The 15,323-nt window shown below is 50.6% G+C and overlaps 1 protein-coding gene across 1 annotated transcript in view; it reads right to left on the minus strand.

The window, feature by feature from the left end:
- Nucleotides 1-6,893: 6,893 nt before the first annotated feature.
- LOC8038884 (nose resistant to fluoxetine protein 6) overlaps nucleotides 6,894-15,323 on the minus strand; it is a 67,357-nt gene continuing 58,927 nt past the window's right edge. Inside the window, exons 15-16 of the mRNA XM_029984698.4 lie at nucleotides 7,218-7,365; nucleotides 6,894-6,964 (exon numbers count right to left, since the gene is read on the minus strand). Of these exons, the coding sequence (XP_029840558.4) occupies nucleotides 6,894-6,964; nucleotides 7,218-7,365 (219 nt within the window). The remainder of the gene's footprint in view (nucleotides 6,965-7,217; nucleotides 7,366-15,323) is intronic.

The following is a 15,323-nucleotide window of genomic DNA, read 5'->3' on the forward strand; positions in this document are numbered from 1 at the left end:
TTTGGGGACAGTCTTGCTTCAAGAATTTGATAGCGTGCTACGCCCAGTTGCTTTTGCCAGTCATACGCTTCTCCCAGTCGAGCGTATGAAGGAATACCTCGACATTGTGTTCAAGCTCAAGAAATTTGACATGTTTTTGGATGGAGCCCGCTTCGTAATCCAGACGGACCACCAAGACGCGTCTTGGCTACAAAGACCCCAGAATACCGCAGGACGTCTTGCTTGATGGGCACTGGCACTACAGCGTTACGACTACACCACCCAGTAGAACAAGGGCTCTAAAAACATCGCCGCTGTCGTGTGCACCGGTGCCTACCGCGACGCTGGCAGATCCCGAGGAAATGTAGCTAACCGCTGCAGTACCGGCAGCCTTCGGCGACCGCTGGGGCGCCCTTGTGAACAAAAATGATCTTCGTGCAGCACAGGAGTCTGACGGCTTCTGTCGGTGTGTGATGGTTACGCTTTTAGGACAAGCCCGAGCCGACACTGCCAGTGACCGGCATTTGGACTGCTACGTCCTCGGAGACGACGGCCTGTTACTCCGACACATTCCTTCGCCAGACGACGACACCCCCGATACCCCCTTTCGCATCGTGGTACCACGCAAACTGCGGAAGTCGTTTCTACGTTACTACCACGATTCTGCTCTCGCTGGTCATTCTTCCGGTGAAAAGACCTAACAAAAACTGCAGTACAGTTACAAGGCCAGGGATGATGCAGGACGTATTCCGATACGCACGATCTGGTGCTGCATGCCAAAAAGCGAAACCACGAGGTGGTCTTGCGTTAGGTATCATGCAGAGCGTCGAGAGCAGAGGCCATGGCAAATTGTTGCTTGCGACGTTATGGGGCAGTTGCCGCGAAGCCCTCGTGGAAACCAGTATTTGCTTGTGGTCACCGACCACTTTAAGAAGTGGGTCGCGCTCTTTCCCCTGCGCATGCTAACTTCGCAGAACGTGTGGGCCTGCCTCTTACAGGTATTCACTCGGTTCGGCTTCGCGGCTCAACTGATCACTGACGGTGCGACGTATTTCGCCAGCAAGATATTTGCAGATTGCTGTGACACCATGGAAATCCGTCACGTCCAAACGTCCGTGTACCACCCGCAGGCCAACATCACCGAACGCATAAATCGAAGCTTGAAGTCCATGCTTATAGCGCACACAGCGCGCCATAGTGACTGGGGCCTTAAGCTCTCGGAAATGGCGTTCGCCATTCAGATTACCACAAATCGGTCGACAGGTTTCACGCCCGCTTACTTAAAATTCGGACGCTAGTTACACTTCCCCCTTGATAATCGGATTCGCCCACTCCCAGGGAGCTTCGTTGCGTCCCACGCTCAGTTCCCAGGTGACTTGCGCAAGCGACTGCTGGACGGCACTCAAGAGGACCGCGAATACCTCGACGTCTCGCGACAGGAGTAAGCAGCGCAGTACAACAAGGGTTGACGAGACGTCCACTTCTCAATGGGGGACTTGGTGCTCAAGCGTACTAACCCGCTGAGCGACGCTGCTTGAGGCTATACAGCCTCCCTCGCAAACAGGTGGGACGGTCCATACAGAGTAACACGGAAATCACGTCTCTTCTACGAGCTAGAGCATTGGACGACAGGCGCACACTATGGCCCAGTGCACGTCTCAGAACTCAATTTTATCCCACAGACGACTGGCCTTCCGAGGTCTGCGAGCCCCCAGACCACGACAACATCCCCTTATTATTTACACCGCCCAGACGGGGGGAGAACCCTCACCTTCTTTCCTTTTCTCTTGGGCTTCCGGGTCCTTCAGAATCAATTGAGCCCTACCGTTCCCCTCACTACGTTCGAGTCCTGCTACCCAATGTTCTTTCACTTGCTAATTTACATGCGTATGATATGCCGCACGACCGCCAACCGGGTTCTGGATGTCGAGACGCTCGCTTGTTGCGAGTGGGACCCTACGTTCCGAGGGGCCGGTCTCCGTTTCGGGAACCGTCGTACCGGTTCCAGCCGGCGCCCACGCGGCACACAGAGCACATTGCCACCTGGACCACTCTGGCCCCGGACGGGTCTGCCTTCGGCTGGTGGGCGTGACTCGCATGGGATGACCAACCCCAGGTCCCGATGGGAGCACCGGCCGGTCAAGTCCCGGAACCCTTTCGACACCTGACCCTGATCTCCTCCGGAAGTCGGACGATGTCATGTACGAAGACGACGACGCTTAGCACGTGCGCTCCCAGAAAGGGGGGGGTGGGGGGGGGGGGGGCGGGGGAAGTGGAGTGAGTGTGGGGGCGCTCACACGCGGAGGGGGGGGGGCGCCCCCCCCCCCCCCCTATATGAGTGGGGCCAACTCTGCCCAGCGCCGCTGGGGAGCCGACAAGTAATAAACACTGTTGTTGTTGAACTGTATTCCGGGTGTCGTACCTCCCTATGGGCAGCAGCAAAGCCAAACCGCTGCAGGCTGTATAAACAAACCCACACAAATTTTGTACCTGATGAAGTCGCTTCCCTTCAGTCTTGCACACGTTACTCGAGAAAAGTAATGAATATAACAATTTCTATTACTCTCGGTTAAAAAGTATTTAATTAGATAACCTGGTGCCTTAAAAAAGTAATTGGCCGTTACTTGAAAAAGTAACCGCTACCTTTCCGATTAGTTAAAATTTTGAAAGCGACACATTTTTCGGAGAGCCTTTCGAGTCTTCATTACTGAATTATGATCACCTAAGTATAAACTACTAATTCACCGATTTTGTCAAACCATGCTTTCGTGGGAGACTTGGTTCGAGGATTTTCTGGCAGGAAACTTGTACAGACAACGGGCGCCATTAGAAAGGAGAGGAAAAATACTAACGGTTACAAGGAGTTTTAGTACTTACAGAAGTAATTAAATTACTCTTGTGATTACTTCATAATGAATGAAATCGAATAAGTACAAAATTACTCCGAAAAAGAATCAATTACAAGCAATTTCATTACTTGTAGCGCGTACTGTACAAGTCTGCTTTCCTGTCGTTTGCATCAGCGCGGTATAGGTAAGTCGACGAGAGAAATTGCGACTTTATGCATTCTTCCTTAAAAACAAACAATACTTCCTTTCACCTCAAAGGGGCGATGCAACAATTTTTCCACTTTCAATAAATACAGCTTAGAATTATTCCTCGACATTTATGACCCGTAAAACACATGGTTCTTCTTCTTTTTCTCTACGCAGTGGCAATCGCAGAAAAAAATCGAAAAAACCAAACACAGTTTATTCCTTTAACTTGCAGCCTGAAATACGGCCACGTGATCTGGAACCGATTATATGCCGAAAATGTTTTTAATGTAGTCACGTATTGGGGTCGGCAGAGCACAGGGTGCGTACTGAGTTCCACGCATTCTTAAGGTTCGCCTATTCCCGTCATCCCAGCGATTGGGCAAAAGCCGCTACCCGAATGCTTGTCGAGGCATGGATTGTCACGAGCCAAAATCAAATGCCTACGCACACCTCGTGTCCACTGCATGAACACAATTTAAATATCGTCCCAGCGGGGATCGCAAAGCTTGATGACCCTTTTCCGGCGATCGCATTGTTGGCGTTGTCTCTGCAGCTGCGTCATCAAGTTTTGCGAAGGAGAGACTGGAAAGAAAGGTCCGCTTTTATCCTTGGAATTTAACCGCAACAAAGACGCTTTTTGGTCAGTTGTGTTGCGTACGGGTATTCTTGGGTCCCACTTAGTGCCACTGAGCTGGTGTAAAGTGAGAAACGTTCTTGCCCGCTATCGGTCCAGGTCCAGACGCAGCCGACGCCACGAGCTGATAAGACCAACCAGACAGCGTCATAAAAGAACCATTATGGTGTTCGTCATGTTCCTGCACGTGTTCTATCGTCGCTGAACCAATCATAAGCAGAAAAGACCCAGCGCTTTTGACGCTGCTTGATTGGTTCCATTAGCTCGTCGCGTCGGCTAAGTCGGGACTTAAAGGCCGACAACCGGGCACTAGATTCTGCAAGGCAGAAGATCCTCCTCACCCTGGAGGAGTAAACAGAATACGGTGGACAGGGTAGAAGGGGGAGAGGAGGAATCGGGGGAAAAGTGAAAAGCGCGAACGGGTCGTCGGTCTTTAAGCTGAAATGAAGTATAACTTCTAAACTTTACACGTATACATGTAGATTGTACCTCGGGCGAAACAACCTTGGAGTAAGCTAAATCATCTGCGATGTACTACCTCAATTACAGCTAGCGGTAATGCGGAAGCGCATGTCATCGGACAGTATTAGAGCACTCTAATGGCCCGATGCGCAACTGCAATTAGCGATGCGGATGCGTACAGTTACACGCCAGGCTGTTAGGGTTCTCTGATAGTAACCGATGCTACACGCTGTCGTGTTCACTGTGATTAAGATAGTCCATTCCAAGTGTAGGACTCAACGCAGTTTTCTCTTGTAAACTCTTGCATAACCTCCAAAAATGTGTTGATAAAAATAACACCGTGGCTTTGAGAGAAACAGCCAAATCTTTCTGTTTAGTAGTTCAGAAAGTGAAGACGATGATCAGCCAAGTAGTTCCACATATTATTTTGGCGTTTGAGAAATTTACTTTAAATCATCTAGCCTGTTTGGCTGTGAAATGGCATCAGAGCGATGTACTCTCGTTGAAACAAACACATTCTCCCGGAATGGACTGAGAGGGTTGAAAAAAATTCAAGCACGTATTTCTGAAGTACACTACACTAGGATCACTTTCCAACAACCATATAATTCAACGTTCAACGCACTCTGGTGCTAATAAATCACACAGAAGTTGTTTATTGAACTTCTGCATTTAGCCCACGTGAGTATGTGTGTGTGTGTGTTTGTGTGTGTGTTGCGCGTATATGTTGGGAGAGGGGTGCAGGTGAGGGAGGTTGGATAAAAGGTAACATGATTTTATTCCTTGATTTAGCTTGACCAACCACCTGGTGGTCCCTATTTTTGAGTAAAATTCGCAGTATGTGAAAATAATTCCACCACAATTTAGTAGCACGATGTTTAGGACGTTGTTCATTAGGGAGCTCATTTTCCTTACCGTATGTGTCAATTGATGCAAAACAATTAACGAGTTACTTTCTATTTTACCACGAGTCCTTCCCAAGTGTGATTTGTCCAACACAACTTTCAGCTTTATCAAATACTACGCTGACAAGCGAAAGCGACTGCGCCGCTCTATATTAGAGCAATGCATGGACAAACGGCTCATTTGTTTATTTCATTATCGAACGAGTTCGTAAGTGCGACAAAGACGCGTTCGGACAACGCGTGTTAAAATAACAGAAACAAGACAAACAATGTGTACATATGTGGAAAGTTATCTAAATAGTTGTAAACGAATTTACTATTTCACACATTAAGGAATAAACTGCATGTGGACAAAAACCAAAACAATGAAAAACAGTTTTTTTTAGCGAAGTGAAAATGTTATGTTTGCTATATCGCTATGATTATTGCCGATGCAAACATCGGTGATTCACGTGACACTGGTTATAGTCAGCGACAGCTTAAGAAATCCCTATATAGCTCTACAGCAAGTGAGATTGTAGCATTAGCCAGTAAGAACACAGAATAACAATTCACGAAGCAAGAAGTTCTGCGTTTCTAAAGCCGTCAATAGCTATATTCAAACACACTGTTTAGAAACTGGCCTACTTTGCCCCTGCGCTTGCGCAGAAAATTCGCGAGAGATTACGTATCATCTGCGCATGCGCAGTGCCGACAGCAGCGCCGCCGCAGTGGCATGAAGTCAAAGAGTTCAGTTGGTGTAACGTAGTCAAAATCACAAATAAGTTTTGTGGGTTACAGTAACCGGACTCAATCGCTGAATGTTTCGCTTTTCTTCAGGAGCCGAAAGTACTACCATCAGTATTATTTATCTACAGTTGGCTAACATAATTACAAGCTAGCGAGGTGGCTGCCAAGCCAATAAATATACGGGCAAGAAGCAGACTTGTACGTAGTTCAACTACTCTACTCAAGTTACTGTAGTTTAATTACCTTTCTGAGTAGTTTAGTAACTTTCAATTACATTTTATTTCGGTAATTAGTAGTTTATTCTAATTATTTTTTCTAAGTAACTTGTCAAGTTACAAGTTACTTTCAAGTTTTAGTGATTGTTTTGCCTACCTACGAACAATCATGCACAAAGGAGATAAGATGTTGGAAGATCAGCTGATATTTGCAAAGAGGGGAAAGCATATGGCGTAGGAGAAGGGGGGGGGGGGAGAAAATGGTATGGAGAGACCGAACCCCCCCACCCACCCCCCAAAAAAAGCATAAGCCTCCCTTTTTGACTGGCGCGCGTCGACGGGGCTCCCATTGGCCGCTGCGCTCGTCAGTTTCCACGACCGCTCACCCTATGGCGCTGCGTGTCCATCAGCACGACGTTAGCACGGAGCGTCCGAGGTCAGCGTGCCCAGGGGAGCACGCGCGCTGACAGGCGACGAAAAGTACGCAGCAGGCGAAAAAGGGAGCGGACGAGCGGCTTGCATGTATTCACAACTCATAAGAAGTGCTTGGGTGTACCTCGAGCTTTTTGGTTCGTAGCCAATAAAATTTCAAGATTCGCCTTTAAAGCGCCGAAGAGCAAATCACGAAGCAAGAAGAGCTAACACAATATGACATGCCCTGGGTTTTACGCTGTCGATGACTGTACAACACGAGCTTTCATGAAGTTCCGAAAAAACTGTAGACGTTTCGCGAAAAAAGCAGTTTCTTAATTTAGAATATTGCGGGAATTTATTCGCCTTTTTACGTAACTGAAGCATGAACAAAAAATGTGACACTTTGAACACTTGTATTTTAAAAACAAATGTATATATATATATATATATATATATAAGTTTACATATTCCACATCCAGTTTCTTCCTCCCTGAATGTTTCGTTCCTTTTCCTCGCTTCAGCCGCTCGGCGTAAACGTGGTGCATTTGACGTTCTTCAAGACCGTTGCACCATTCGAAGTGTCTTGCCCTGTGTTGTTAAAAAATAAAAATTAAAAACAGCGCGACGACAGGGACAAGAACGAGAAAGTAGAGGAACAAAAGCGCTCAATTATAACTTAAGTTTCTTCGTGCTAACATGAAGTATATATTCTGCAACGCCAAACAAACAAAGAAAAAAAAATACATGAAAAACATAGGACGCCACGTGCTCGTTAAGCCACAGTCACTCATTGCTCCAGTGCATCTAAAAATGAACATTGTTTTTCTGACATGTTTCATACCTATGTTGTACTTTCGGCGTAAAGAGGGGCTGCCTTCCAACTGCCTGGTTGCCGTGTCCCAGGCGAGAATGAGGGGTCGCTCCAAGAAGATATGTACCAGGTAGCCAGCCACGACAGAAAGTACGAAGTTGGAGAGGGCAGATGACATCTGATAAAATACAGAGCAGATGAGAGAGTCGTAAGAGAGAGAGAGAGAAAGATCGAAGGTTTTGCATCAACCAAAATATTTTACTAGGAAGAATACGTTCCATTCCGCTCATGTCCATTTGGTAACCCGCCTAGAGCGCCAGGTCCTCGCCTTGCAATGTTGAGTAACGTTGACGATTGGGCTAGCGGATACTTGATTCTTAATAGGACGAGCAGCGCTGCACTATTTGTGCTTCTCAATAGTACAAACGGCGCAAAGGCAGAACTGTCGTCCGTCAGCCTTCTTTTACTCCGTCTGTGCCGTTGCCTTTCAATGTGGGCGTTTCGCGTCTAATAAGAAAACGCACGCGCTCTCTGAGGAAATGGGTTACCACTGCCGCACCCAGACTCCGGGTTTGACAAGACAACCGAAACGGCTGTCTCAGTCTGGTGCTAAAGAAGCCCCCGATGATAGATGTCTCCAGCCACGCCTCCCGATTCAAAAAGAAAACCCCGAGACTACGGCGCATCCAGCCGCTCAAACTACGCAAATCCCGTCCGCGCAAAACCATTGGATCTTGGCGGTGTGAGATGCATTGCTTTAGTAAAGTATTTGGTGTCACTGATGGTCACTGCTGGATCACTGATGCGATAAGAGCGCCGAAGATCGAATCATCACGTATGATAGCACACAAAGCGAGGGATGGCGCTTTGAGGATTGTGCTTTAGGAGTCGAGTGACACTACCCCGCAGCCATTGCTTGACGCCAGAAAGTGCGCGAGAGTTCACAGCAGGAACGTTAGAAAATGCCGTTTTTATGCGGAGGTGGGTGTCGGCGTTGAAACTTTTAGGATAGTTTTTCGGGAATCATGTCGAGTTTTATTTCCTCGAATATCGAATCCGATAGGCCTCTAAGCCTTTATAAATAAATACTCTGAGGTAAATTGACGGTCCACATATTACGTTGCTAACTCTCCTTCGGGAAGAAGCCGCAATGCGGTTTAGTGAAACAATAATTAGGTTTTGTTTTGCACATTAGCAACCAATAATGGCAGGCCGAAAAGTTGTGCTAAAAAAATGAAGCCGTAATAATGGCTTGCGTCATTATTACGTAGATCGTTATTGGTTGTTTTTTACTGAAAGAAAACAACAACTATACCAAATAGAAATTTTCGTCATTACAAACGCTGGTGCCATTGCTTTTGGTGGAATACTTTGTTTCAAGCTACAGACCGGAAGAATCATGAACCAACTTAAACTCGGAGCATGTATAGTTATTATAATGACCGGGCCGTTTATTTTGCGACGAGGGCAGAATATCCGGTACATCTCTGGGCGCTCTATTGCAACATGCAAGTTGGTCTGCTCCTTACGCCCCTGGTGCGTTTGTTTGCCCCCCAAACGCGCCCATGTGCTTTTGCTCTCCCCCGACCAACGACGGTGGGCACTTGGCTACCTCATCATCGCGCGTTCCCTCCCTATGTAGCTTTCTGATTGGCGTGCTCCGCCTTGCACGCCGATGCGCCAAAGACTCATTTTGGAACGCTAGCTCGTCGTCTAGTCACTGAAAGTTCAGAAACACCGGACGTGGTGAGTACCTTGTTACCACCCTGCATACGAGTTGCGGCATTAGCCGAAAGAGCGCAAATCAGCGAATCACGAAGCGAGAAGCATAAACCTAATAGCTCACGCCCTGTGTTTCTTAAGTTGCCCACACTCTAAGAAATGCGTGCGCGTCTTCTTACCCGCAAAGCAAAACACTCAAAGAGCCAATCTCTGCAATCTAGGAAATCAGCTTAGCGAATGATGAGGCGGAACTTCCGTTTAGACCTAAAAAAATATGTCTGCGCTGTGGCGTTACGCAATGCAAGCATGACGCTTTGCATTGCGTAATGCCACAGCGCAGACTTAATATTTAGCTCTAAGCAAATGCTCCGCCTCATCATTCGCTTAGCTGATTTCCTAGAGTGCAGAGATTGGCTCTTTGAGTGTTTTGCGTGTAAGCACACGCGCAGGCATTCTTTACACTCCAAAAAATGGCCGTGCGTCTACTTTCACGCACAACACTCGGAGAGCCAATCAGCCCAGCTTACGGAGGCAGCTCAGTGAATGACAATGCCGAAACATATGTTTAGAGCGAAAAACGCAGTCTGAGTTGTGACATTAAGCAATGCAAAACGTCACGCTTGCATTGCTTAATGTCACAACTCAGACTGTGTTTTTTGGTCTAAACATATGTTTCGGCATTGTCATTCGCTGAGCTGCCTCCGTAAGCTGGGCTGATTGGTTCTCCGAGTGTTGTGCGTGAAAGTAGACGCACGGCCATTTTTTGGAGTGTACAGGGTAGATTCTTTGAGCTTACATACGTTATCAAATCAAGATATTTTAATGTTGCATAAAATAATTAATGGCCAAATATATAGCAGCTTACTGTCTTCTGTTAACTTACACGTACCTCGACGTTTCAGCAGGCACTCCCGTTTGTTTTATATTGGTTCTCAGGAGAACGTGTATCCGATCACCCTCGTGCAAGTGTCTTTCAATGCCATTTCAGCAGTCATTTTTTGTTAGATCCGTTTACAAATTATGTGTCTTTGAAATGTGAACTTGAAGCTTAGATTTAAGTTATCATTACATTATCGATTTTCTATCTGTGTTTTGTGGAAGCTGTATAATCAAGAACGTGCTTCATATCAAGACTTTGGTCATTCTGAAGGAGGAAATAATAAACAATAATTATTAATATATAATTATTGTTCCTATCTAACGCATATCTCACGTGTGTGCGTGTGGCCGTGCATATTGCCGCGCGCAAGGCTGAGAAAGCAACGCTCGGTCACGGTCCTCCAGAAAGTTCCCGTTTATTCATGTACCGCACGTAACTTCTATCATTCATCCCTGCTTTTGTTTTCTAGAAAGTGCGTGTTCATTCTCGCCCCGATCACGCGACGCTCGAACCGCTTTCGCCGAATCTTCGAGATAGCGACGCACTCTAGATAAGAGGCCGCCCGCGACCTTGTCGAGTCAGTCTCGCCCCAGCGCTCGATTCTGCTGACACGCCGACTTCGACGCCCGCGACGCTCTGCTTTCTTCTGTTTCCTTCTTTATTTTTGGCACAAGTTCGCCACATTAAACGTTTAGTTCTTCCCGTTTATTTCCTTTTATTTTGGTCACCACCCGTGACATCTTGGTGGAGGTGCTGGGTAGCGCATGCCCGTGCAGCGTTCCCCTCCCAGGGCCCGCAGTGCAAGCCCGATTCCGAGCCCGGTGAGAAGACCACTCGACGCGGAACCTGAAACTCGGACCAGTCGCCGCACCCAAGGTCTACACCCGGAATACGGACTTCTGCCACCCAGGACCAAGCAGCCGATGAAGCCGACGATGGACAACCAGTCGCAGGCCCCCGCCGCTCCTGCCGTCGTCTACCTACCCGTCGCTCCTCGGACACCGGCTCCGTTCCACGGCGAACTCCACGAAGACGTTGAAGATTGGATCGACCAATTCGAACGCGTCGCCCGCCACAATAGCTGGACCAACGAGCAACGGCTGCAAAACGTGTATTTCTCGCTCGAGGGGACTGCCAGAAGCTGGTACGAAAATCACGAGTCTTCATTGACATCCTGGGACATTTTCAAGAGCCAGCTGAAGGCGACATTTGTCAACCAGCACCGCCGAGAGAGAGCCGAAGACTTACTGCGTACCAGGACTCAAGGCCCCAACGAGAGCATCACCGGCTTCGTGGAGGATGTTCTCCGCCTAAGCGCCCGCGCCGATCCTCAGGCTACCGAGGAGAAGAAGCTGCACCACCTGATGAGGGGTGTGAAAAGCGAGATTTTCGGCGGTCTCATCCGGAATCCCCCAACAACAGTCGACGAGTTCATCACGGAGGCGACAAATATGGAACGGGCCTTGCTAGCCCGCGCCAGACACTACCAACGACACCCTGGCGTAACTACTCTAGCGACATCTGGATCCGACCTGGGCACCACCCTCCCCGACATCCGTGACCTTATCCGTGAAGCCGTCCGGGAGGAGTTGAAGAAGTTGCTACCTGCTGCCACAAGCCTGGATACGCCCTCAGTCGCCGAGATTGTCCGGGAAGAACTTCAGCAGGCGCTGCAGCCAGAAGTTCTCGCCAGCGCCGCTCCTGAACCACCGAAGCTGAGCTACGCCGCAGCTACCCGACGACCACCGCCCCCTGCTCACCCGTATACGGCGCCACCTCGACGTGAACCTCCAGCGCCGCAGTATTCACGACGCCATGAAGATCGGGCGTACGTCCGCCCAGAACAAGCTGCTCCACGAAAGACCGACGTGTGGAGGACGGCCGATCGACGCCCGTTGTGCTACCACTGCGGGGAGGCCGACCATATCTACCGTCGTTGTCCCTACCGGCAAATGGGCCTGCGTGGGTTCCACCCGAACGACCCACGCCCGAGGTACGGCGAACGCCCTCACGACATCGAGGAGTACCTCCGACGTTCCCCCTCCCCAGTGTCGTCACTCCGCCGTGAAGCCCGCTCCCCATCGCCACGACGTTCAGCCTCCCCAGCGCCACGATCCCGCCGAGAGAGCCTGTCTCCCCTGCGTCGTCGGGAAAACTGAGTGCGGCAACGCCTGGTGGTGACGTTGCCGAAAACGACGGAAGCAAACAGCCTCCAAGAACGCCGGAGCGCTCCCACTCTCTCGACGCCCCGCATTGCACCGACGCGCCTGCAACGGTGTCCAACAACCTAAACGTTGTTATCGATGGCCAAAACGCATCGGCACTCGTTGACACCGGGGCAGACTACTCAGTATTGAGTGGGAGGCTCTCTCGCCACCTTCGAAAAGTCACGACGCCGTGGGATGGACCGCAGATACGAACCGCCGGAGGACACCTCATCACGCCTGTCGGAAGGTGCACCGCTCGCGTCGAAATTCACGGCGAGACGTGTCCTGTGAAATTCGTCATTCTACAAGACTGTTCCAGAGACGTCATTCTCGGCATGGACTTTTTGTGTGAATACGGCGCCGTCATCGACCTTGGAGAAAACAGATTGACGCTGCGGACACCTGTTCCGCCTTCAGAGAAACTCCAAACTGCGTCAGCCGCCGTCCGAGTCGCTGCCGACCACGTGAATCTGCCGCCGCGATCAAGTGTTGTCGTACCTGTCGTGACCGATGCAGCTACCCGTAGCGAAGTTCTTCTGGAAGGTAACCTCCAGTTGCTCCTGGGAAGAGGAATAGGCGTCGCACGAGGAGTAGCTGAACTTCAGGATGGCCGCACTGTGGTCCTCGTGACGAACTTCCGGAATGAAACGCAACACCTCACGAAAGGTGCAGCCGTTGGCCACGTCGAGGATCTCCGAAACTCCGCCGAAATCGCCGCTATTACTGATCAATCCTCGCCACCTCAGCAAGACGGTACGTCGCCAGCGCAACTCGACATCGACCCTAAGCTTCCGGACCCAAAACGACGGCAGCTGATGAACCTCCTCGCCGAATACCGTGACTGCTTTGCGACGTCGTCGAAGGTACGCCAAACAGCCGTTGCGAAGCACCGCATCATTACCGAGGACGACGCGCGCCCTGTGCATCGATCACCGTACAGAGTCTCCGTTAAAGAAAGGGAGGTGATCCAGGAGCAAGTTCAAGAGATGCTGAACGACGACATAATCCAGCCATCAAGCAGTCCGTGGGCCTCTCCAGTCGTACTGGTTAAGAAGGACGGAACGCTTCGGTTCTGCGTGGACTACCGGCAGCTGAACGCGGTGACGAAGAAAGACGTCTACCCACTCCCCCGAATCGACGACACGTTAGACCGGCTGCGCCACTCTCGATACTTCTCATCGATGGACCTGAAGAGCGGCTACTGGCAGATCGAAGTCGACGAACGGGACCGAGAGAAGACAGCTTTCGTCACGCCGGATGGGCTGTACGAGTTCAAGGTAATGCCCTTCGGACTATGTACGGCGCCAGCAACTTTCCAGCGTGTTATGGACACCGTACTGGCAGGACTGAAGTGGCAGAGCTCTCTTGTCTACCTCGACGACGTCGTGGTGTTTTCCAGCGACTTCGACGAGCACTTGCGACGACTCCGAGCTGTTCTTCAAGCCATACGGACCGCTGGACTCACACTCAAGCCATCAAAGTGTCGGTTCGCCTATGACGAACTGAAGTTTCTAGGTCACGTGGTTAGCAACAAAGGCGTGCGCCCAGACCTTGAGAAGACTCGCGGCGTCGCGTCATTTCCAGTGCCGACAGACAAAAAAGGCCGTGCGAAGATTCCTCGGACTTTGCGCCTACTATCGTCGCTTCGTTCGGGATTTCGCACGGATTTCCGCACCGCTCACAAACCTCACGAAGGACGCCGAGAGGTTCGAATGGGCCGAGGAACAGCAGCAGGCATTCGACGAGCTGAAGCGACGACTCCAGACGGCTCCGGTTCTTGGACATTTCGATCAGGATGCGGACACCTAGATTCACACTGACGCAAGTAACGCAGGACTTGGCGCGGTACTAGTTCAAGTACAAGAAGGCACCGAACGAGTCATCGCCTACGCAAGTCGGACACTGTCCAAGGCAGAGAGAAATTACTCCACGACTGAGAAAGAATGCCTTGCGGTCGTCTGGGCAATCACGAAGTTTCGTCCGTACTTGTACGGAAGCCCGTTCCGCGTAGTCACGGACCACCACTCGCTCTGCTGGCTTGCGAACCTCAAGGACCAGTCAGGACGCCTCGCTCGATGGAGCCTCCGGCTACAAGAGTTCAACATGACTGTGGTTTACAAGTCAGGACACAAGCACAGCGACGCTGACTGCCTGTCCAGGGCCCCTGTCGAAACACCTTCCGGCAGCAGCGACGACGATGATGACGAGTGCTTTCTAGGGGCAGTGAACACCGATGACATGGCACGACGTCAACGAGACGATCCGGAGCTGCGAGCCTTAATCGAGCACCTGGAAGGTCGCAGCGGTACCGTACCCCGTGTTTTCTCACGAGCCGTGCCGACCTTCACCATTCGGCAAGGTGTACTCTACAAAGAGAACTTCGGGAACAACAACTCGCCGTGGCTGCTGGTAATACCGACCGACCTTCGAGGGGAGATCTTTCAAGCATGTCACGACGACCCGACGTCCGGACACCTTGGATACAGCCGGACACTGGCCCGTATTCGTGAAAAGTATTACTGGCCCAAGCTCCCCAAGACCGTCCACCTGTACACACGATCATGCCACGAGTGCCAGCGACGCAAGAAACCTCCGACGAGGCCGGCCGGACTCCTGCAGCCTATTTCTCCTCCAACTGCACCCTTCCAGCAGATCGGAATGGATCTACTTGGTCCTTTTCCGCCTTCGACGTCGGGGAACCGCTGGATCATCGTCGCCACAGATTATCTCACGCGCTACGCCGAAACGAAAGCTCTTCCTTCGGGGACTGCTGTGGAAGTTGCCAAGTTTTTCATTGAGTCAATCGTCCTCCGGCACGGCGCTCCAGAAGTTCTGATTACAGATCGCGGATCATCGTTCATGGCACAACTGACCCAAGAAATCCTCCGACTCAGTCACACCAGCCATCGTCGTACAACTGCGTACCACCCGCAGACCAACGGGCTGACGGAGCGACTCAACAAGACAATCGCCGATATGATCTCTATGTACGTCTACGTAGAGCACAAGACGTGGGACGAGGTGTTGCCCTACGTCACGTTCGCCTACAATACGGCGGTTCAAGAGACCACTGGATTCACCCCTTTCCAGCTGGCACATGGTCGGAAGGTAACGACCATGCTGGACGCCATGCTGCCCGATGAGCCATCTGACAACGAGAGCGACGACGCCCAGGCGGTTGCTCAACACGCCGAAGAAGTTCGCCAGCTCGCCCGACTCCTGATTCAAGACCAGCAACGCGTCGACGCCGGCCGCTACAACCTTCGTCGCAGGGACGTCCACTTCCAGCCCGGAGATAGGGTGTGGGTATGGACGCCCATCCGTCGC

Source organism: Ixodes scapularis, unplaced genomic scaffold, assembly GCF_016920785.2.
Source record: "Ixodes scapularis isolate PalLabHiFi unplaced genomic scaffold, ASM1692078v2 PGA_scaffold3__209_contigs__length_174095766, whole genome shotgun sequence".
In the NCBI taxonomy this organism is placed as follows: domain Eukaryota; kingdom Metazoa; phylum Arthropoda; class Arachnida; order Ixodida; family Ixodidae; genus Ixodes; species Ixodes scapularis.